This window comes from Plutella xylostella, chromosome 17 (genome assembly GCF_932276165.1).
Source record: "Plutella xylostella chromosome 17, ilPluXylo3.1, whole genome shotgun sequence".
NCBI classification, from domain to species: domain Eukaryota; kingdom Metazoa; phylum Arthropoda; class Insecta; order Lepidoptera; family Plutellidae; genus Plutella; species Plutella xylostella.
Window position 1 is genome coordinate 6,716,172 of NC_063997.1, and position 24,328 is coordinate 6,740,499.

The 24,328-nt window shown below is 37.2% G+C and overlaps 1 protein-coding gene across 1 annotated transcript; it reads left to right on the forward strand.

The window, feature by feature from the left end:
* Positions 1–7,109: 7,109 nt before the first annotated feature.
* On the forward strand, positions 7,110–23,212 carry LOC105383644 (putative inorganic phosphate cotransporter). The gene is made up of 10 exons (XM_038108711.2): positions 7,110–7,390; positions 7,623–7,778; positions 14,047–14,264; positions 19,332–19,568; positions 19,899–20,108; positions 20,393–20,560; positions 21,024–21,240; positions 21,677–21,798; positions 22,142–22,258; positions 22,630–23,212. The coding sequence occupies exons 2-10, from the start codon at positions 7,673–7,675 to the stop codon at positions 22,849–22,851; spliced, it is 1,617 nt and encodes a 538-aa protein (XP_037964639.1). The 5' UTR covers positions 7,110–7,390; positions 7,623–7,672; the 3' UTR covers positions 22,852–23,212.
* The last annotated feature ends 1,116 nt before the right edge of the window (positions 23,213–24,328 follow it).

Genomic DNA, 24,328 nt, shown 5'->3' on the forward strand with positions numbered 1-24,328 from the left:
TACGGAACCCTAAAAAGGACAAAATAATCATAATTTTTTGCTCAAAGTTTTAGAAATAGCTCTAAATAAGGTGAATTATAATTATTATATTTAGTTTAACATTCTTTCTAATATAGAGTAGCTAAAATGTTTGTGAATACTCTCAGGAAACGAGGGACAAATAGATAACGCTGTGGTTAATTGGTAACACAGTGGTATCTCAATCACAATCTTTATACTTTCTTCAATTAAAACTAATCATAATGTGAAAAAAACTATCAAACTAAAATTATCAGAACTATTTGTTTAATAACAAACATTAAAATCGCTGAAAATATAACAACTTAATACTAAGAAATATTTCTCATTTTTTTTGCCTATAAAGCCGTTGTTTTTCAGTCGCTGTTTACGCCATTAAGTCTGAAATGTTATACCGTAACAATAGACGCATTTTTCCTGAAATAAAAATGACATATTATGTATCTAGCCTATCTGAAACCTAGTTAAACATTGTGAGATATGGCGTTTCGACTTTCTCCGTGTTCGGCATCATAAGGGTCACAGTGACAGTTAAATAAAGTCCATTTTTCTCTCCACCTTTAATTTGCAAGGTGCGGGTGCCTATATAAATAGAGTGAGTCGCCCGCGCGCCTCAGTTGTAATATCACCATGCAGAAATGACTAGGTTTCAGATAGGCTAGATACATAATATGTCATTTTTATTTCAGGAAAAATGCGTCTATTATGTAGTCTGAGCCTATCTGAAACCTAGTTAAACATTGTGAGATGTGTTTATTATCGCATGGTGGAGAGAAAACCAACTGTGACCCATAAGCTACTGATGAGTATATCAGTAGATAAATATTTGAATCTATAAATTTATAATGCATAGATTTCTAGGTAATAGATATACTAAAAAGAAAGGTATAAGTATACATAAGACTTAAGTACTTCCTTATTATTCCTGACTTGTCAGAAAGTTATGGAAGGTATGTACCTATACATATGTATAGGTAGGTATTTATACATATGGATACACACAGTGCCTCTTCGAAAGCAATACTATAAGTAATTATTGATCAAAATCTTGTTATTGTCAAGGCAATATTTTTAACATACACTAGCCGAATGGATGGAACCAGTGAAATACTTTGCAACAATATTTAAAAGCTGTAAAATGTAGAATATCGATCCAGGCCGCTGGGGCTCAGGTCAGCACATGCTGACTAGGGTATGTAATTCTGGACTGACCTCAGAAATGCAGCAGCCGACCCTGGAGCCTCGAGGACCTGCTCAGTCAGCCCCGTACGACGACACGGCCTGCAACACCTGGCGCGGCATCTAGTCCTTGGAACGAGGAGTGGTGCTTGAAGGGAAGATAATTTTACTAAATATCTCAGCCTCATCAGCTACTGGAAAAGATTAGATGAAGGCTGTGACACTGGCGGATAACTAAGTATTCAGTTTTTCAAAACATGATGCAGGTCACTATATTCATATTCTAGATTGACAAGTAACACACAGTCTAATTTTGTATTCTAACTAACTCGGCGGTTAACGAGTTCCTGTGCAGTCCTACTAGGAAGGAAAGTTATTTTATAAGCCTTTGCACCGATTTTGTGGGCTACTATCATTCTGTATCATCATGTGTGAATATTATGAGCTCTGGCAGCATTCCTTGGTAGATGACATCAATTAATAAAGATTGATTAACACAACAATAACAATTGTAATAGTTGATAAATGAAACCCGGCTAACATGTCTTAGCTGGGTAAGTAAATGATCAGTCATGCCACCAGGATAAGTAAAATGTTCAGTACTTCATATGGAAAACATTAACAAGGTCACCTTTAGGTATGTTCGTCAACACTAAGGGCAGGTCTCGGCCAAAACCTTAAGGCTTCGCCTTGTTGCAACTTCAAAGGTACGTAGGTAGGTACCTACTTACATTGTTGTAGGTTCGATTTTGAAACCATTAAGTCAACCTAGATAAAACAAAATAAAATAGCTCGATTAAATAAAGATGGTACGTAAAGATGATGCAACGACAGCCAACATAGACACTCTAATCTGTGGAAGCAACAATCATGGTGGCGGGAACATGGACAGTTGGACGAGCCACCTCGAGCCTGACTTATCAATCAGAACTGACAGTTCGCCAACAGCAGATAGCTTGCGGCTATCTATAGGTAAACTTAGGTAGTTAGCTATACCCAAGAAAAAGTTCTTGGACATCGATATGACAGTGGAACGGCGAATAACTGTGACACTCTTTAAAACAAAAAGGCTTGTTGTTGTCCAGCTAAGGAAGGTTACCTACTTCAGCGACCTGGTATTGCATTCTGAAAGAACTGCGAAGAGTTAATATTATGACTAATAATTATTACTTATTTAGAAAGTTTTCAGCAAACTCTAATAAATCAAGCAGCTACCATGTCACCGCTGCCCGGTTATAACTCTGTACTAGCTTAGTAGATATATATACCAGTTTTAGCCTTCAGCTAGAGGCCAGAGAGCTCCAAAATGAGATGCGAGTACGAGCATGACACAAGTAATTTTTTACTTGGTAACTAGTTACGTAACTAACTGAAAGATCCATAAAACAGTTGAGGATTACTCAAAATGGAATTGTGAAAACGGCACGTCTGCATCTTAACCAGTCAGTCTAAGTAGTTTCAGCAGATACAGTGTTGAAAAATAGTTATGAAACGTTTGCGCCAGAATCGAATTAAAAATACATTTTCATTAGAGAAGCCGTTTAGGCATGAATAGGTACTTTCACCCTTTGGATTGTGCTCCAAATGATGACCTTCGAAATTCATAGAAATTTAATGACGACTGCCATTGTTTATTATCTAGCCCCGTACGTTGATTAGGGCTGCGGCTACACGTGATGTGATACACAGTACACAGTAGGTATATGCATGTTCCCAGAATAGTGGAAGTTATAATTTTACCAAAAGGTAGTCGTCTCGTGCAAGAGCACCGTTACTCGATTTATTCGCTACACAACTAACAACAAAACTAAAACTACAACTGTAGACAGCTGCTGCGTAGGAGGTTCACGCATTTTTCAACAAAGAGCTCGGATACACACTCACAATCCACTGGGACATAAGGAAGACAGCTAATATGGTGCCACTCAGAAACCGCGATGACACTCCGATCATGATCACCCGACAGTAGGATCATAATAAATTCGGTAACTTGTGAAGCGGTATGGTATAGCAACAGCGACTTTCACGAAATCAGGAATTAGCTCAGTGCTTTTAGGTTGAACACTCGCCGGTGGGATTCACTTTGCTCATAGCCGAGAAAAGAAAAGACTCAAAGCTGGAATCTGCCGATGTGTCATGACACTTAAGATAGTGTCTGGGGGGTCACTTTATATGACGAAAAACGAACTTTCAGTGCACGCTCTATCTGTTTGTATGTATTAAACGTGCCGATTGCACGACAACTCTCGTTCGTTCGTTTCTCATCAGTATAGAGTAACGCTCCTGTACTTACCGTGCGTCACCATTCCCATGAGCAGTCCAATGATCTTAAGGCAGTTTAGAACAAAAGCTGCATTAGACAGTTTCTTCAGCAGAGACATCGAAATAAAAAAATGATTGCACAACTATCCCCAGGAGCAGTCTACAGGTCACTTTGGGCAGTTCAGAAGAAAGCTGCTTTAATAGAATACCCTACCTCAGCGGAGGCATCAAATTGAAGTGCTATAACACTTTTAGAAGCGGTGCACGTTACCCGATTTGTCGTCATCCATGCCGATGCGGCTACGGCGACTGCAGGTGGTTACTCAGGCTTCCTTGGTGTGCCCTTGTATGGCTAACATGACCAACCTTGGCAGTAAACGTTCGTCTGCATATGCCAAAATCACTGATGAATAGCGCACGTTACTCGATACCTTCTAAATAAGTCACTCATAATGATGGCTGATGATGATGATGACCGTGCTAGCAATAGTGCAGGCGGTTTCGCTGAGCATAAAATCTCTTCCCAGACAGGGGGCGTTTGGATCTGGCAACCAGAACAGGAGTGCCAGGTGTGCGCAGCGATGCAGGTGGGACAACACAGCCGCCAGGGCAGGAGTGCATGGCTGGGTCTATGCAGCGATGCAGGTAGCACAAACCGGTGGCCAGGGCCAGGACCGGGTGTACGCTGCGATGCAGGTGGCACAAAACGGTGGCCAGGGCCAGGACCGGGTGTACAGCCGCCAGGGCAGGAGTGCATGGCTGCGTCTATGCAGCGATGCAGGTACCACAAACCGGTGGCCAGGGCCAGGACCGGGTGTACGCTGCGATGCAGGTGGCACGAGACGGCGGCCAGCGCAGGAGCACAGGGCCGGGTGTATGCTGCGATGCAGGTGGCACGAACCGGTGGCCAGGGCAGGAGCGCAGGGCCGGGTGTACACTGCGATGCAGGTGCCACAAGACGGCGGCCAGCGCGGGAGCACAGGGCCGGGTGCAGGTTACACGAAACTTCAATTTCACCGAATCGGCCTGCCTACCCTCAGCGGGTAGGTACCGGCGGATCACATTACTCGCCGCACATGCCACAATGTCCCAACATACTGAAACTCGGAGCCACGTGCTTCCTGTAAAAAATCCTATGACGGTCCTGGAAAGCTCCTGTTTGTAAAGCCTTACATAAGCTATAATCAAGTGCATTATTGTAATAGCAAAGTTTTTATCAACTGTTTTCTAAAAATATTAGACATTGAGGGTAGAAAAATATATTTTTATTATTTTTTCCTGTATAAAATTAACATATGCTTTACTTAAAGCGGTCATTAATGTAAGTATCTAGCTCAAGCGGCACTAGTAGGACCGGAATATGTGATCAATCATCACCACGACTATTGAATCGGACCCTACTGCGTGGGATAAAAACCCCAAGCGCCGGAGCATTATGACCAGTGGCCGAGCTTTTAAAAGCAGTAAATAATAGCATTTTACTCACGGCTTATCAACTCAAACCTTCGTTGCGAAATCCTCAGCAATGGCTGCGTGCGCAGCAGCCGGCAGGCCCCGCGCCGCCTGGTCCGCATCACGCTACAGCTCCCGGCAGCGAGGACTCCGCAAATTCAATATTATATTTTTCCCCGTCGGAGCGAAGCCGACGAGAACCGTGGCTACCTTGAGCCATTTTGCCGAAGTGTTCACTTCAAAAATCAAAAACCAACTGAGGCGCGCGGGCGACTCACTCTATTTATATAGGCACCCGCACCTTGCAAATTAAAGGTGGAGAGAAAAATGGACTTTATTTAACTGTCACTGTGACCCTTATGATGCCGAACACGGAGAAAGTCGAAACGCCATATCTCACAATGTTTAACTAGGTTTCAGATAGGCTCAGACTACATAATATAATATGCTCAAATGTTATATTTGTACCATAAATTGAGTAACAGATACCTGAAAACTATAAGAAAAACCCCTGAGTTACTATAGCTACAACTGCGTTACTGAAAAAGTAACGAAGTGTAGCGGTAACGCAGTTGTAAAACAATAACCTATTTGAAGTTAGTACTTAAATGAATACACATACATGGGATATCAAAATGCCCTCATAATTGTTACTAATTATTACATATATTGCATGAAATAAAATAATAAATATCTATAAAACTCACCGTATGTCGCCGGTAACTCAGTGGCGTCACAATAAATACACGCGCTTCTCTCCAGGACTCTCATCCGAAAGACTTGGTCATTTTATCCATCCCGCTCTCCTTCCTGCACTCCGATACAAATACACAGCCATTCAAATGATCTTAGGTGTAAGAAAGTGAAAAAAAGTTTATTTATGATTGAATTTCCTAGGGTAACCTAGTCTAGGTGTATTTTTGCTTAGGCCTGGGGACTCGGCCAGGAATATTAATTGTCCCATAATATGTTCATATAATATCATGATTATTACCGTGAAGTAAAGTTTAAATAATGACATATTCGTTATAATATTCAAAAAAATTGTTTCCATAATAATTTTTTACACACGTTGTGCTTGTTTCATATGACTCGCTCCGAGGGACAGACAATTTTTGTATGAAAAACAATTGCGTTACCAAAAACAACAACAGAGTTACCGTAATTTGTAAATAAATAAAGTATTTTACATAAATCCATTATATTTTCTGTGACCGGTGTCTTATTTAATTGCTACAGACGGTAGCTATATTCCTGAATTTCATTATTTAATTTTAAAAAAATGTTTCTTTGTAGGGGACCGATAATGGTCCCTAAAATAAAATAATGGCCCATTCATCAATTGAAAAAAAAAATGTAAATACCTAATAACAAAAGTAGGTAGAAATCACAAGTAAGAACAATAACTTATATTAGTTAATTATTGTTTTGTAGTTTTTGTACCGAGTAAGTACGTATGAATCACTAAATCTAGACAGACTAAATCTAGTCATACTAAATCTAGACAGACTTTATATTTAAGGAAATGTAGAGCTTAAATCATATTCGCCATACACCCGTAAGAGTTAAGACCAATTACAATATTTTCGTCAAACTCTCTCACCACTCACCCGTTAAACACAACTAATATTTACACTAATAAAATATGCATCTTAATGAGTTTAATAACTCAGTTACGTAATCCATTGAACTTGAACTATGTCTTAATAAAAATACGATAAGACAAGTGTTACAAACGTTAAAATTCTTTGGCAAAATCACAACCGTTTTAATTAAGTACTATAAAATTCCCCTTAAAATTGGGTCAGCTTATTTTGTCTAGAGGTTAAGAAAAACAATGTTATAAATACAGTAAGTAAAAATATCATAAACAGCTGAATGGAGAAAACAATTACACAATTAATAGACAACATACTTACAAGATCCTTGCATTGCATTTTGCATTGCACTTAATCCGATATAAAGATGGACACTAAAAAGTATTTTCAGCAATGACACTGTAGTGACCTCTAAAAAGTTTATACTTAACAAAGTATTTACACAATGACGCATATATATAAAAAATAACCTACTGTAGGTACTAAAACAACAAAAGTTAATTCTCTCTTCCTCCGTTTTTGTTGTTCGGAACAAAAATAAGTCACAATATTACGCGTTCTGTTCAAGGTAATCTACCTCGTGGTCGGTTTTTCGTATTCCGAGACCCAGTGTGCGGCTGATCCGCTCAGAGAGCCTAGTCTGGCGAATAGCATTATAAAATAATAGAGTGACGCCGACCCGCGCCGCGACCGTCGCTTCCCCGCCATCTTTTAAATAAAAAACTCGATAATAACAATAAAAATAATGATAAAACAGTCCCAGTCTATAGTCGGCTAAAACCGCGAGTAGATAAAGTGACATTTACGGAGTTTTCGCGAGTTAGTGCCAAGTTTTGGTGGCTCTTAGCAGTTGTTTTAAACAAACACCGCGCGTCCAAAAGGTATTTTAATTGAGTTTTTTTCTGAAATTATGCATGGAACCATTTTATTTAAATTACGTGATTTAATTAACATTGCTGTTCATGCTAATGAAACAAACGTAGGTACAAATACAAACAAAGACTGTGTAAGTAAAACCAAGTTAAAATATCAATACAGAACTGAAGCAGATACCGCGCGGATCGCGTTACCCAAGTGGCACTGCAAAACATATCAATCGACATGTGTTTACAGGATTACGTGGCTGAAGGACAGTGCTATTGTAGCAAGGAATACAAGCCGACATGGACGAGACAGGCGAGGCCCAGGCGCAGGCGCATACCTTGCTGGGACAGAAGCCACAGACCCCGCAGCGACAAGATACCAAGCTAACTAGGACATTGAGATCATGTGAGTAACTAAACTATGTATGTATAGGTAACTATAAAACTCGGTTATGGAGCTATTTCAAAGAAATAAATTTTGAGCATCAAAAGTTTTTTTTAAATTGAAAATAATTGTGTGGTACTTTCTAGAAACAAAGATTGTTTAAATTTGGCGCGATGAAACAGCATGTGAATTGTATCGATCGAATACACATCCGAACAAAAAAAAAACAGTTTTTTCTTGTTAATCTCATATTTTTCTACTGTATTTACATATATTTATGTACCTATACGAACTTCTCTTTCATAAAAACATGGAAAATTATTGGTTAAGGTCGAGGTATGATAAATTGGTAGAGTCGTGAAGATAACAAGTGACAGTATGTGTAAGTTTCGGTAGGTTTATCTAAAACTATTTATGATGGCACCTTTTTGGGGAATTAAGCGCATTTTTATTTTATTTAATACGCTGAAATTATTATTTACTCGCATGACTCGCAGTAACTATATCAATATAATCAACTCTGAATCTGCAAACAAATTAGGCTGAAATAAACTATTTTCATTCATAACTGAAACCAATAATTCCATAAGATTCACCAAAGCCTTCAAATTATATCAGACTAGGTGGGCCTCATCAGATAGCTATATAATAACCATCAATAAATCTTCGGTTGCTTAGAATTACTTCTGCTTTTGAGTCTGCCATAAGGCATTAAGTCGACGAGTATCTAATGAGGTATAAGGTTTTCCTTAACATCGTTTTATATGAATTTGTGTTTGTATGTGTAAATTGAATTCGCTGTATTTAACTCATGACCTTGTTACCTTATCATATTACTATGGAATAATCGATAAAAGTTTTATTTTAATTAAACAGAAAATCTATCCCTTAGAATTCCATACACAGTTTGTACCTATTCAACACTTTATGTGCAAATAAACGTAGGTAGGTATACTAGGTATACTAGGTATGTCTTCTTTAGATTAAAAGCAAAACACGTGCACAAATAAAACTTAAATGTCAATTTGTAATACAAACGTGTAATACTTATATTCTAAATACTAACTCCAACTAAGTTTCCAACGTGATTTGTACGAATGATCTCTATCTCGTAGAGTTGGCAGACGCTTACATTGAATAATCTTTTGGGTTTTGTTATTTTATGAATTTTATTTAATTATTACTTTGGAATGAGCTGAATGAAATTTTCTTAAGTATTAATAGTATGTCTTAGGTGTCTTAGGTGTCTAAGGTGGTTTTCATACTGCCCAGCATCTCGCTAGATTCGTTATTTTCAGTGGGTTGGACTGTACTTGTTTTCTATACAAAAAGGGACAGTAATTCTCGCAACATGCATCGTTATGACTACAATTACATGCCGAGTTGCAGAAAGGGACTTTAAGCTAATGTCGACATTAAATCTATGTCTGTCTCTTTCTGTCCGTATACTGTCAAAGCAAGGCAACAATACATTTAATGCCGACTTTAACTTAAAGATCCTTTCTGCAACTCAGTGATAGAATGATAACCGAGTAAAGATAAGCGTCCACCTTTCGGCTTCGTTCGCAACGGACGCATCGCATTCAGCATTATTTGTATAGAAACTCACACAAGTTCGTCAACTTCATCGGCATTGCCGACGCCGTTTCACCATACATTTATGAAAATTCGTTTGGTCTGAGACGTACGATACCGATCGATATCGATAGGTCGACGTTAACCTTAATAACACAGCTATTTCCAATGTTGAAAATCAAGTCCTTCTAGTATCAAGGGTGAGTGGGTAGAAGCTGGTTACTAAAGTACCTAATCAGCTTGGATTAGCGCAACGTAGCTCGAACCGCATAGCGATATCAGACGCCGATGTACGTTCAATACACTTTACTAAGGGTCACCTTCTGAGATGTTTTGGCGGGAATCCTGTTGAACGCGACATATTGTAATGTACTCGATTATTGGTAACACACGAGTCAAATCCATATAAGTTTTAATCATTAATAGTTACTTTATACTTAATCGAATCCAATTAAATTGAATTTATGTTGGCACTTCTACTTCTACTTCATTGCTTCTAATCTAACAAAATTATTATTATTATGTACTTACTTAAGTATAACATTTATAACAATTTGGCGTATTTACATAGTCTTCCACCAACCGCTTCAAAGTACTTAAGCATATACATACCAACATAAATATATTAATTTATTGCTGCTAGTTATACAGTCGCTTGTGTATTGTAAAGGTGATATGATATTGCCTAGTTCAAGCTAAAGCGTGGGCTCATTTCCTTTACTCAAGTAAGTTAGCAACTAGAACATAGAAATACAATGATTTGGAATGTGTTTCGGTGGCAATCATTAACTTGACTGCTATGCCGAAAGTCCCGGGTTCGATTCCCGGCTGGGGCAGATATTTGTTTAAAGACAGAATTCTGGTATTTGTACTCGGGTCTTGGGTGATGATATTATTTATATTCAATATGTATCTATCTATGTATTTGTGTAGATATATTATCAGCTGTCCGATACCCATAACACAGGATCTGCCTAACTTGGGGTCGGATGGCCGTGTGTGAGATGTCCCCACATATTATTATTATTTATTATTATTAAAGCTAGCCGTTTGTCACCGTAGTAAAATTAGTCCGTTAGATTAAAATCCGTCTGACTGTCCATAAACACTCACTGCCTTGAAACATAATGGAAAACTAATAGGTACTTATTACGTTCCTATAAGAGGAAGAGAGTGTAGAGTTAGTAATAGGGATTACTTATATTGCTTTTTTTAGATACTTAAACTTTTGGGACATCCTGTATGTAGAGATATCATTGTCAATAAACATCCCGAAGGCAAGACACGACATAGTTTAATTGTGGCAACTTCAGAAATCGAACGGGCTGTAATGTTGACATGCTCTGTCCATTATATTATTGGTTTTTTGACATTCGAAATCCCATACATATTTGATCACTGCAAAGGTAAACCAACTTTACTCACCAGAAATAAGGAAACTTCAAAAATACAATAACATAGTGGAAGCTTATAGAGCTTGAAGGCGAAGATTATGGCAACATTTTTTTATCTCATAAATAAACGCTAGTTCCTTTCACTGATACAAGTCCACCCTATACACTTCTTCTTTATTTAATGTTCGTATACTGTGATAAAAGTGTGCGGCAACAAAAGCTGCTACTGCACTTCCCACACATACTTTCTCATCATTGTGTCACACCACACTACTCTCAATTTTCCTAAGTTTCTATAAAATTACATAGACGATAGGTATATCTTCTGCTGTTGAGGTATCCCATAAATAAATTAATTAACTTATGTATGAGAAATGTATGAACTAAAATGTCAAGAAAAAATAAAATACATATAATATATAGATAAATATAGATATCTTCTGCCAGTTCCCCTGTTGAGGTATCCCATAAGTTAATTAGCAGTACTTATATCCTAGAAATGTATAAACTAACCCCCAAATTCATAGAGCTTTTTGACACTTTACAATAGGTTTAAAATTGACCTTGTGACATACAAATTTCAACTTTTTCACCGGCGTAAAGAGTCGAAACTCGAAGTCAATTTTAACCTTGTTGTAAATTTACAATACGGTCTATGAATTTGAGGGTAAGATTTCAAGAAAATTACATAGTTCCTTGACATAGAAGTGGGTTGATAAACTACTTGATTATGTAGTGCATAAATAACAAGCTATGACTCATCCTAACATGTGTAGTTAAATCAATAAGTTTAATGGCTTAGACAAGCTATGACCTAATGAGAAGTAAGATATTACTATTCTCGGCTAGTTTGACCTTTATCACATGCTTAATATTTTATTTATGTAGGCATAATCTCATTTCTTTTAAGAGCATCCCACTTGTTTAACTCACTGGCAATTGAATGCAGTGATATTGATTTATTTAATAGTGATGTCAAGAGCATTTATTATTTCTTAACTGATAAGTTTAGTTCTAAGTTTGTCTAGCTTTTTTTTTGTGTTGCAATTATCTTACCTTTAAGAATGTAGGTTTTAGTTTTATTAAAATTTTATTCGCAATTGGTTGTACTAACAGCGGCTTCCCTGGCTTTTTTAATTTGTAAGCTATTAGTGAAAACTTTTAATTGGCTTTTTGTTTTTTACTTTTTACTATATATAATAAATGTGTTAGCTGTAAGTTTTCTTAAATAAATAAATAAACAAGTAAGATTTTCTAGACTCTTCATTGCCAATTTGTGAGATTCAAAGATATAGAGAAACTAACAAAAAGTTTCCAATTTGCATTTTGTTTGTACCTGTATTCTTTTGACCAGAAAAAAAAATGTATTTAAGACAATTTTAAGGGCAAGCACACATCACTGGCCACATAAAACATAAGTAAATTACATTTGAAAAGTACATTTAAAAAGACTTTTTTTTATTAAATTTATATTACGTCAGGGGATCAAAACATCATATTGGTTAATTATGCAATAACCATCGCGAATCATTATTTTATTATTTATTGCAACCACAGATTGTGGGAAATACTACCTACTAACTAATACTTAATATTTATTTATGCCTACATAGGTATAGGTAGGCAACAATATAATATACATAATATATTATATATATATATTACCCTGGTATTTTATAAGTTCCTATAATATGAATATATAGTATATAAGTCCTATCCTATCCTCATAAATCTTCCTATATCGATATTTTCTGGTTTAAAAAAGTAATTTTGTTGTTAATAGTGACATTGAACTAAATTCATTGATTCTAAATATTGTCTTTGTCTACAACAGTAAACAAACGAAATCTCACCTTGACAAAATACACATACAATATTATTATAATGTAGTATCATTATAATAACAATGTAATGCGTATAGTTTATACTCGTAATATATTATGAATATCAATACAAGTTTCGTAATGTATGTAAGTTAAATTATATGTAGTAAGCGGCTGGGCCGATTTGGAAAAAATACATCCCTAATTAAAATATCCAAATATGGAACTTTAAAATCTTTAATAAGTATTACCTATGTACAGGCATGGCATAATTAAGTTCGTGACTTCGTGAACTACCTTATACACATACCTACAGGGAGGCTTGAGTATGTTACTGTTTTTATCAATCTGAGGACCACAAGTTATTTATAAACTTGATTCATTTTCATTCATTCATTGTGTGGGAACTATAATTATGGATGAAGGTCTCACTTGATGTTATAGTCATAGAACCGTATTATCTGTGTCATGTTATGGTACTTTACGAGGACGGGTGCCGTATTACTGCCAACTCACCGTTTCCAAAGCGATAGTGGTTATGTGCCATTGTTGTTATAATGATGAAAAAAGAAGTAAGGAGGGTCTGCTCAACGCGAACTTTCGCACGAATGAAGTGCTAACACCATAGGACGTTTATAATGGGAACAATTAGGTATAGTTTTATTATTCTTTAGTAATTTATGTCTTATTATTAATTTAGGGCCAGTTTTCGGACTCTACTTGACCCATGCAATACGAATTTAGTATAGCTTTGTAAACACTGAGTTGGCAGGAATAGGGCTCATGTACGGAAACCAAATGCATGGTAACCTTGACACACAGACACACAGATTGTTCACACAGTCCGCTTCCGAAGTCGGAATATATTATTACATTGTCGTCGCTTAGCAAATTTTTGTTTCGTTTTTGACCCACTAGCAATTTTTTTTCAACTAGAGCATAAAAAATAAGACGTGGCACTTACACCTCGTTTGATGCATATCATTTTGTGTGGGGATGGAAAGAAAACATTCATTACCGAGTATGTTTGTTGGGGAAATTATTCAGGAGCGTGAGTGCCATTCTGGATGTAAACACAGTAAAACACACAGATAAAATAATAATGTGAGTAAAAAAGTAAGTCTCTAGCAGTATAATTGGTAACGAGAAATAACTAATGTGTCGTTACCGGATGGACGGAGTCCTCACCAATGCTCTCTATTGTTTTGATGTCCCTGGGTTTGTACCCCAGGCGGAAAAATTGACAAAATGGCCAGTGTTATAAAGAAAGGAGGGAGATCTACAAACGTTTCCACGAGTTTTGTCTCCGCCTAATAACTGTTTGAGACATAATAAAACCACTGTATAAAACGTATAAGGCTTTTTTAGGCTCAACTCTCACCCCTTTGGAGATATAAGAAACATTCGTAAGCAAAACATGATGTACTAATCCTAAAATAACAGTATTTATGCGTTTCCTAAAGATCAAAATTCAAACAGCTAATTTTCCTATTCCAGGCTGCTTCATTCCGCAACGCTACATCCTGGGAGTGATGGGTCTGCTGGGGGTCTGCAACGCGTACACCATGAGGGTCTGCCTCAACCTGGCCATCACCCAGATGGTGAACCACACCAAGGCTGTCGGCCACCACGACGACCCGGACGCCTGCCCGACCGACGCCATCGATATTGTCAACACCTCTATAGTTTATCCAGCTGGACACATATCAAAGCCTGTGAGTATTTTGTTACACCTATCTAAACTAGTATTTAAATAATGTGATATGGTATAGGTATCTAGAATTCATAAATCAATGGAACTGGTGATTATATTCTGACTGCTTTATGATAGGTACTTACTGATAAGAAATACATGTTTATTTTATTGAACACTACAAACGCTAAAAAGTGATACTTATTGTTTAGTTGACACCAATAATGTAATTTAAACAGTGCACAACTCTAAGGGCGCCTTCAAATTAGTCGCTAATTGTCGCGCGGAAGCAGCGCTGCTGCAGCGCTGCAGCCGCGCTGCTGTCAAAATCCATATAAATTTTGCAATTTAAAAGATGCGCGACTGCAGCGCCGCAGCAGCACTGCAGTCGCGCGTTAATAATTTATATGGAATTTAGACAGCAGCGCGGCTGCAGCGCTGCAGCAGCGCTGCTTCCGCGCGACAATTGGCCATGCTACCAATTTATGATATGTATTTTTTATAATTTATTTTGAAAATATAGACCATTTTAAGAAACTAATTTCGTTATTTTTGATTTTTATTCATTACAACTATTTTTAATATAATTTTAAAATTTGGCCGGCTGAATGGATGTATGACGTCACAGAACGTACTAAAATATTGGTGCCTTTGCCTGCGCCACAAAAAAAGCAAGTGTCACTTAACGTCAGTGAGCTAGAATGTCATTGTCATCTGTCATCTAACTCTTAACCTACAAATAATACTCTGTGAAGCAATAATACTCACTGAAGAAATACTATCTCTGTTCTTGTTGTCATTGTAGTATCCACTGGTTATTATTTATTCGTAGTAGAGATTCAAAACAAGGTAGAAAATAAATAAATTAAATCAATAAAAAGAAATAAACACACGGGCACCTACTCTGTGCACACGGGTGACACGGGCTGTGAGATTCACAGAGTACATGAGGTTTGCGTTTATTGACGTTTGACGTTTACTTTTGTTTTGTAGGCAAATGCATTCTGTGCATATATCCTAATCAGTATGTATATTATACTCTATGATCCTAATGTGACGTCATAGAAAGGACAAATTAAGGTTATTAGTTTTTATTGAATAATTTAAAAAATAGAGACCTATTTTAAAATCTGATGACCAGAAATTGTACTGGAAGCATATTCCTCGAAACGGTTTTAAGCATTTCATTCAAGTTCAAAAAGTTGGCATGGCCAATTAGCGACTAATTTGAAGGCGCCCTAATAGTGTTCTACGTATTTTGGGAAGTTACATCCGCAGAACTATAATAACTGTCATAGTTAAATTGATGTTAGGTATTTTCACTAATTAAACTGTTTTATTTTAGCTATTATTTGCCCCAAGGTCATCCCCATCAGTCATAAAATTAGGTTGATTTATTAGGATGTGTTAAAAAGCAATTAAAATGTTCCATGTATGGGTCAAGTCTTTAATGCCTTTTCGAGGACATCCAGATGTTAGTTTAAAGCTTGGGACTCAGTTTTATTGTTATTGATGTTGGCTCTTGTAGCTAGATTAATGGAAAATGCCATGTGATTACTACTGAATTACTGTATAAGCGAATTAATTATGAAAACTCATTAAGCTTACATACAGCTTATGTCCAGTTTCTCACTTACTATTATTATGTACCGTATATAGAATCATAATCCCCTGGTTGTGTGTTGTGGCAAGCCTCTAGTAAGTACGGGTTTTAAAATTTATGAAACCGAAAAAGGGTTACGTTTTCTCCTGTCATAACTTTATCTAAAAATATCATTTTTTCAAACTCGTATATTGCAGAACCCGTATTAGAGGCTCTGGAGACATTTTATTTTATTTTATTTTATTTTGTTCGGAAAACTAGAGACTTATAACAATGTATGTAGCTATATCTTAAAGTAACAGGAAGTCAATTAAAGTTTCCACTGATAGTAACATTGTAGACACTTGAAAACAACGTCGTAAGCATTATTCAATAATGTAGAACTATTTAAATTAAATATCCTACTAATCTTATGCTAAGCTTGTACCTTAGGATTTTATTATTTGCAGTACATACATTATTTTATACTATTTATCTATTGTACCTACTTAATAACTAATAACAGTAATACTTGATAATAACATTTTGTTTTATGTTGTTGAAGTGACAGTGTAAATAATTTTAACATTATAGATAAATATAGGCTACGGTTCAAAAAACATATTACTAAGCTTACGCCTCGCTGATGAGATACTTGAGTGAAAGATGTCGATGTCAATGTGTTCTACTAATTTATTAAAATTGTTGCACGCTCGCCATAAATAAGTGTTCTGTCTGTAATTAGTGGATACATTCGGAACGTAAAATGTTGGTGGAGATCTTCGAGGTCTGTTCGGTACGTAATAATTTAATCTAGACAGAAGCTCGGGACAGTCGACATCACCCCTTGCTATTTTCATGAGAAGGAGGGAGTCAGCAATTTCGCGTCTTCTGTTTAATGGTAACAGGTGCATACGGCGACATGATGCAATATATTCACGTACTTTGGATTTGATACGGTAGTTAAGAAAACGAATGAACTTTTTTTGGATAGCCTCAATTCTGTTAATATAAATGTTGTACCGTGGGTTCCATACCTGCGATGCATACTCCAGACAACTTCTAACATACGTACAATATAGAATCTTGAGAGTTTTTGCATTTTTAAAATCCTTTGATGAACGCATTATAAACCCAAGATTTTTTGAGGCTTTTTTAACAATATTATTGAGGTGAGTGTCAAAAAGTAGTTTTGAATCGTGCGTCACACCTAGATCACGGATTGTATCAATCATTTGCAAATTATGCCCCTTCAAAGAATAATTAAAAGTGATTCCTACCTTTTTTCTAGAGAAAGTTACAGAGAAACATTTAGCGGGATTTAAATCCAATTTATTTTGTGAACAATAATTGTCGAGCCGCATAAAATCAGCCTGTAACTCTTCGGCATCTGCGATGGTTCTTATGGGCTTATAGATTTTCATATCGTCCGCAAAACTTAATACCTTAGAATGATAGAAACATGAGTCAATGTCATTAATAAAAATCACGAAAAGGAGCGGACCCAAAAGAGACCCCTGAGGTACTCCACTAGGCACAATGTTCCAACTAGAAATGAAATTACTGACTACAACAGCTTGAGATCGGTTGTTAATATAGGAGGAGAACCATCTTAGAAGATCACCTCGAATTCCTGCTCTCTGTAGCTTTAACATAAGTAGTTTATGATCAACTCGATCGAACGCCTTGCTGTAGTCAGTATAGATCACGTCTGTTTGTAAGTGATTTTCCATGTTTTCCGTTAATTGATCATTCAATATCAGTAGGTTTGTCACCGTGGATCTACCTCTCAAGAAACCGTGCTGAGATGAACTAAAAGATTCACGAAGGGCTGAGTAAAGCTGCTTGTAGACAATTCTTTCAAAAATTTTAGAGATTATACAAAGTTTAGAGATAGGTCTATAATTAGGAATTAGATTTTTGGGACCCTTTTTGTGAACTGGCGTTATAAACGCCGCTTTCCATATGGTTGGGACAGTTCCTTCAGAAAGGGATTTTGTGAATAACAAAGAGAGTGGAAATGCCAGCTGCTCTGAACACCGCACTAAAAAAATAGGAGGTAATTCGTCCGGTCCGCCTGACTTATTAATGTCAAGCCCCTTGAGCTCCTTCAGCACATCATCAACAGCGACCTCAACTGAAGCGATGTCGCAGACGATGCTATCCTCCCGATAGTTATTCAGGTAATTTGTGTTATTATCCGGAGTTAGGAACATAGATTGAAAATATTCCGCAAATAAATTACAAATTTCCTCGCCAGAGTGGCTCGTTACATCATTAAAAGTCATGTTACTAGGCATAGATTTAGTAATGGATAATTTTTTCATGTGCGACCAAAAATATTTTGGATTATCAGAAATGGAACTTTCTACTTGCGCAATGTAAGTGCGATAACATTCTGCCTCTAGTGTTTTGGCTCTTTTACTAAGTAACTTTACGGTGGAATCATCGCACTTCATTTTATATTTCTGATATTTTTTTAGGTATTTGCGCTTCTCCTTAAGTACTTTTTTAAGAGCAGGTGAGAACCAAGCGGGAAATTTATCAGAGCTCGTTAGTTTTGTTTTAGGCACGTATTTGTCGCGTAAGTGGTATAAAATTTCATAGAACTTTTTGACACAGCAATCGATAGAAATGGATAAAAATTTACTTTCCCAATCAATATTCATTAATTCTTCTATAATAGAGTCGTACTTCGCTTTACAGTAACTGTATCTAGTACGTTGTGCACTTTTAAGGGGCTTATAACTAGATAAATTAAGACTGATCTGCAATGCCTTATGATAAGGGTCTAAGGACACAAGTGGGTAACTGCAATCGCTTACCACTACTTCATCGGTACACAGCACAAGGTCAAGAATTTTACCATAGTTATTAAGAATATGATTGTATTGAGAAAGATTACATGTATTCAACTCGTCTAATAATTTAAACTCGTCGTGGCTTTTAGCGTTAGTTGGTAAGAGATAGTTGAAATTGTTAGCCATGTTCCATTGTATACGGCTCATATTAAAGTCGCCTAGAACCAAATATTTATCCTGTGGGTATAACAGCATTATTTCGTTTAATTTGTCAAAAAAGTTTATTAATTGTTGAGAGAAGGAAAGGCCTTTATTTTGTTTACATAAGTAAAGAGTCCCCACGTGGAGATAGCAACTATCACGATTGTGAGTAGGTAACTTAATTGATACCCAAATGTCCTCAGCTGTCGAGTTCCATTCGGGCCTCGGTGTTACATTCAGGTCGCGATGTGAAGCTAACAGGACCCCCCCGCCCAGCGTCTGCTCAGTTAGCTCGTAGTCTCGGTCACGACGCCAAATCATATACCTACTGTCAAATAGTTCCGAATCCTGGATACTATCCACTAACCATGATTCGGTGATAGCGATAACCTGGTAGTCATTCAATAATAGGTTTCGTTTGAACTCACTAGTCTTGCCTCGTAACTCGTACATATATGTAACACATGTCCGCAATAAAAACAATAAGCTTTTTTAATCTTTTTAGTACGGCGTCTTCGACTGGGATGAAAAAACTCAAGGTCTCATTTTAAGTGGGTTCTACTACGGCTACGCGATCACTCAAGTGCCTGGAGGCTACCTGGCTGAGAAGTTTGGAGGAAAATGGACTCTCGGGCTTGGCCTGCTGAGTACCGCACTCTTCACATTCCTGACTCCATTTGTGACCAGAGCTGGAGGTGCAACATGGCTGTTTATCCTTCGAGTCCTTCAGGGTATGGGCGAGGTAAGGTGGCTTGTCTGGTATCTAGTAATCATAACACAGTAGGTACTTATAAAAAATCTCTTCAACAGTTCTGGCTGTAATAATATTATAAAGTATATCTGTTTAGTGAATAAACAATAAAACACTAACGCAATCCAGATGGGTTAGTTCTGGTTTTTCGTTCGCAGCGCCTGGTATTTTAAAGACATCTTTGTAACATCGAGTTGTTTTGCTACACGTGGAATGGTAGTAAAGAAACGTTTGTTATTTTGTGAACTATTATGTTGTAGACTCAATAATAATCAAATGCCCACTAACATTTGTCACAATCCAGTTTTCCTTTCCTTCCAGGGTCCGACAATGCCTGCTCTCATGATAATGCTGGCTCGCTGGGTGCCTCCTCATGAGCGATCGTTCCAAGGAGCGCTGGTCTTCGGAGGAGCACAGATCGGGAACATCTTCGGTTCCTTCATGTCAGGTGTCCTGTTATCTGATGACAACGACTGGTCCTATGTGTTCTTCTTCTTTGGAGGGTTCGGACTTCTATGGTTTGCTTTGTGGGTAAGTAGTTGAAGTTGGATTTTCAAAGTAGGTACATAAGCTATTTTACTTCTATGTATTGATTAATCATAATCTCTATTATTAGGATTTTGTAAATGGTAGGTAAATCTACCTAATAAAAACCACGGTTACGTAAATAATTTTAGTTTACCGTCCAAGAACCGCTTAGCATCGCCTTCAAAAGTCATGACAGCGATCGTATTAAAGCCGATCTACTTGACTAATTTATCAATTAACATATTGAGCGATTCATTGATACATAAATATCTCCTTTATCATTCCAGAGTCTCTTCTGCTACAGCACCCCGAACACGCATCCGTTCATATCTAAGAAGGAACTTCACTACCTGAACACGAACGTGACAACAGCTGACAACAAGGGAGCCAAGGACCCAGTACCTTGGAAGGCGATCCTACGATCAGCACCCGTCTGGGCTTTAGTTTGTGCTGCTGTAAGTATACTTGTCCATATCGGTATCAAACTTAAGAACTAGACTAGGGTATTGGAATACCGGTGAAAGAAGTTGGGCAAGATAAGGTGAGTCACTGACTGCCCAGGGTCTTGAGGAATCACCTTTCTTGCAATACTTCTTGGTTAACTTGGAAAACCATACCTACTATTAAACCTGGACTATAGTAGGTACGTCAAGTTGGAACCTTTATGTTTATATTTTAGAGCTTAGTCCGAGGTTTCTCAAAGAGATAAAATAATAACGCTACTGTTAAAAATTGTTGTAACGAAACTTTACTCATACATAATTCTAATTTCTCATTTCACGCTGCGAAATTAACAGTCAGTAGTAGGGGTATGTATTTAATACGTTTGAACTAACTAGTAAGTATTGAGCCAATATGAAATTGACTCATTACACCTTTTTTAACTTATGAATACAAGACCGTGTTTGCAAATTTCAGGTTGGTCACGATTGGGGCTACTACACAATGGTCACAGATTTACCGAAATACTCCACTGATGTGCTCAAGTTTAACATCAAAACCACTGGGACGTTGACAGCCCTACCCTACCTCGCTATGTGGCTTTCTTCCTTCGCTTTCGGCTTCATTTGTGACGTTTGCATCAAGAAGGGTTGGCACACGATCAAAACCGGGAGGATTATACATACCACCGTTGGTAAGTTAATTCAATTAAATTTATTTAAGTATTTCAGGTTTATATGACCCATAGTTTTATTGAAATTTAATAAAAAATATTTTTTATCTCCGTGGTCTAGTGAAATAATTATGTGTTTCTTATTGCTTACATAGAGGCTTTAAATTCCGTGAATATATATTTTTTTTAAATATTCCAACTTGTTGGATGAATGCGACTAACTACACCCTCTGAAATAATCTTAAATTTAGAGTAGGTTAGGTAGGTAAGTATAGGTAGGTATTGAGTATTGAGTACCCAGTTATACCTAAAAGTACAGTCACCAATATAATTCAAATACTTCGCTTTCAACTTCAGCGCTTAAAAACCCTTGTGATACTTCAAAGTACTCACAGTATCCATACATGAGTACTGTTTATAAAGCAAAATTAACTGGAATAACTGTATACTATTTCAGCTGCCACCGGTCCTGCAATCTGCATCATCCTGGCGTCGTACGCCGGCTGCGACCGAGTCGCCGCTATGGTGTACTTCGTACTGTCCATGGCTCTCATGGGTGGATTCTACAGTGGGATGAAGGTACGTATGGACTGTTAGTAGTCAGTAGAAAACCCTTCGATCAAGCTTAGATACATTTCCATCTTTTTACCTTTAGCGCCCCGTTGTCGCGATATCGCGCCGAAAAACAGTAGATTTGTATTGTGTCTTATTTCACGGTATTCAGCCGGTTAAGGCGCTAAAGACAAATTTAAGGGATCTGCATATTTTTTGCTAAACATTTGCCATTCAAATTGAAATAATTTCTAAACATTTAACACTTAAATACCCAATCGACTAACCTTGTCCATCAGTACCGTGCTATTTCTGCTCCCGCCGCTTGAGTAGTAAGCATAAACAGTTTACATTGTTCTTCTATTTGTAGGTAAACGCCCTCGACTTAGCTCCGAACTACGCCGGGTCGCTCACATCTCTCGTCAACAGCACGTCTACCATCGCCGGCATCGTCACTCCATACCTCATTGGACTCTTGACTCCCAATGTAAGTATTCTCTTACATTAAATGAGCATGTAGAGGTAAGTACCTTTATAATAATATGATTTAAATTGATGATTGAACAAGAGTATAAAGTCCTTATGAGCAATTTTGTGTGAACCACGCGGGTTCGATTCCGCTTTCCGCGTCCTGGCATTACCTATAATGCAATGAAAAATACCATTTTACATCATAAATTCATAAATATTATAAAAATCGTACTTTGTAAGTACCTGTACCTCTAAAGACCAAAGATGTAGGTACTAAGATAAATGCACAGAAAAAAAACTACTATAGAACATGAGATTTCACAATAGGATCGTTTTATAGACGATTGATATCAGTTTCCTAATCACAACTTTCATTAATTATTCCAGTCAACACTAGTGGAGTGGCGCACGGCATTCTGGGTATGCTTCGTAGTGCTGGTGGGAACCAACGTGGTGTACTGCATCTGGGCGGACGGCAAGCAGCAGTGGTGGGACGACGTGCGCCAGTTCGGCTACCCACCCGAGTGGAAGCACGGCCAGCTCGTGCCCACCGAGAGCCCAGAGACGGTGCAGGAACTGCGCAGACAGTCCAGCGTGAACAAACAGTGAAACAATGATCTCAAATACTCTGATCTTCTCCGTACTACTGCATTTCACTCAGACCCCTGAGTCACGACCATGACTTTATGACCTGTAGGTTAGGGTCTCGTTGCGTGTGTACTTTTGAAATGTTAATCAGCCATTTTGTAAACACCAGTGAGCTAGTCATAAGAATGTCTTGTTGCATGACAATGTATTTGATGAATACAAAAAATCGATTAATTAAATTGTACAAATATATTGTAAGTTGAAACTGAATGTCTTGTGCGTTAAACGCAGCATTGTAATTTAAATGTATTGTATTGTGTAATCATATTTTAACCGCCGAATGTTATCTGTTGTAATGAATAAATTGTAGTTTTACTGTAAATGTACATTATTTCATTCAAAATCACCATAGGCAGAATTTGTTGTAATTTATTTCTCAATAACATAAATGGAAGTAGTGAGCAAGAAACTTGGCTCGGTATTGTATTGTGTAATCATATTTTAACCGCCGAATGTTATCTGTTGTAATGAATAAATTGTAGTTTTACTGTAAATGTACATTATTTCATTCAAAATCACCATAGGCAGAATTTGTTGAAACCTATTTCTCAATAACACAAATGGAAGTCGTGAGCAAGAAACTTGGCTCGGTAAGAGAACAACGGATGGTGGACAATGATCTAAAAGCGGACGGAGAGCTGTTGGCAGACCACCTGCTAGATGGTCATGTGGCTTGGACAAGAGCGGCACAGGACCAAACAACATGGCGTACACAAAAGGTGGCCCCCAGCAGTAGGCGATAGAGGGCTGATAATAATAATTTCTATACACCCACTTGTTATATCAAACAAAAATATACACAAGCCGAGATTACTATTTCATAATAATAAGTAGACACGTACAATGATTTTGTTTGCTCTCACAAATACAAACAGCCTTGACAAAGTCTACTGAAACAAAAAGATAATTAAACATTAACTGTGTAAATATCTACCTAGTAACTGAATCTATGGTGTTTCTTGGTTCAGTATAGTCCAATATTCTTGTTTTGGTACTTCGCTGGGAATTATTTTGTGAGATAAGTTACCTTAAAATGACCAATCACTTTTTCAACATCACCAAAGGTTAACTGGTAGAAAATGCTGATAGCATTAAGTTCGCCTTTGTACCAATTTACTTTGTGCAATAAAGAATTTAATAATAATAATAATAAAATGAGTATTAAAGAGATAATTTAATCATGATTAACCAAAGGCTGAGGTAGCCTTTGGTTAATCATGATGAAATAATTATCTCTGTGAGGAACCCGTGTAACTATTAGCTCTAAATATAGTTAAAGCTGGAAACCTGGATGTAGTCGATAGTTGATAAATTCAACAGGTGAATGGATTAAACGAGAAGCTTATTAAATGCTCGACGGTCCTCTATGTTTATTTGCAAGCCCTAAGAAAGTACAGGCTCTACGTATCTTTTGATCATGAAATTAAGAATAGGTGGG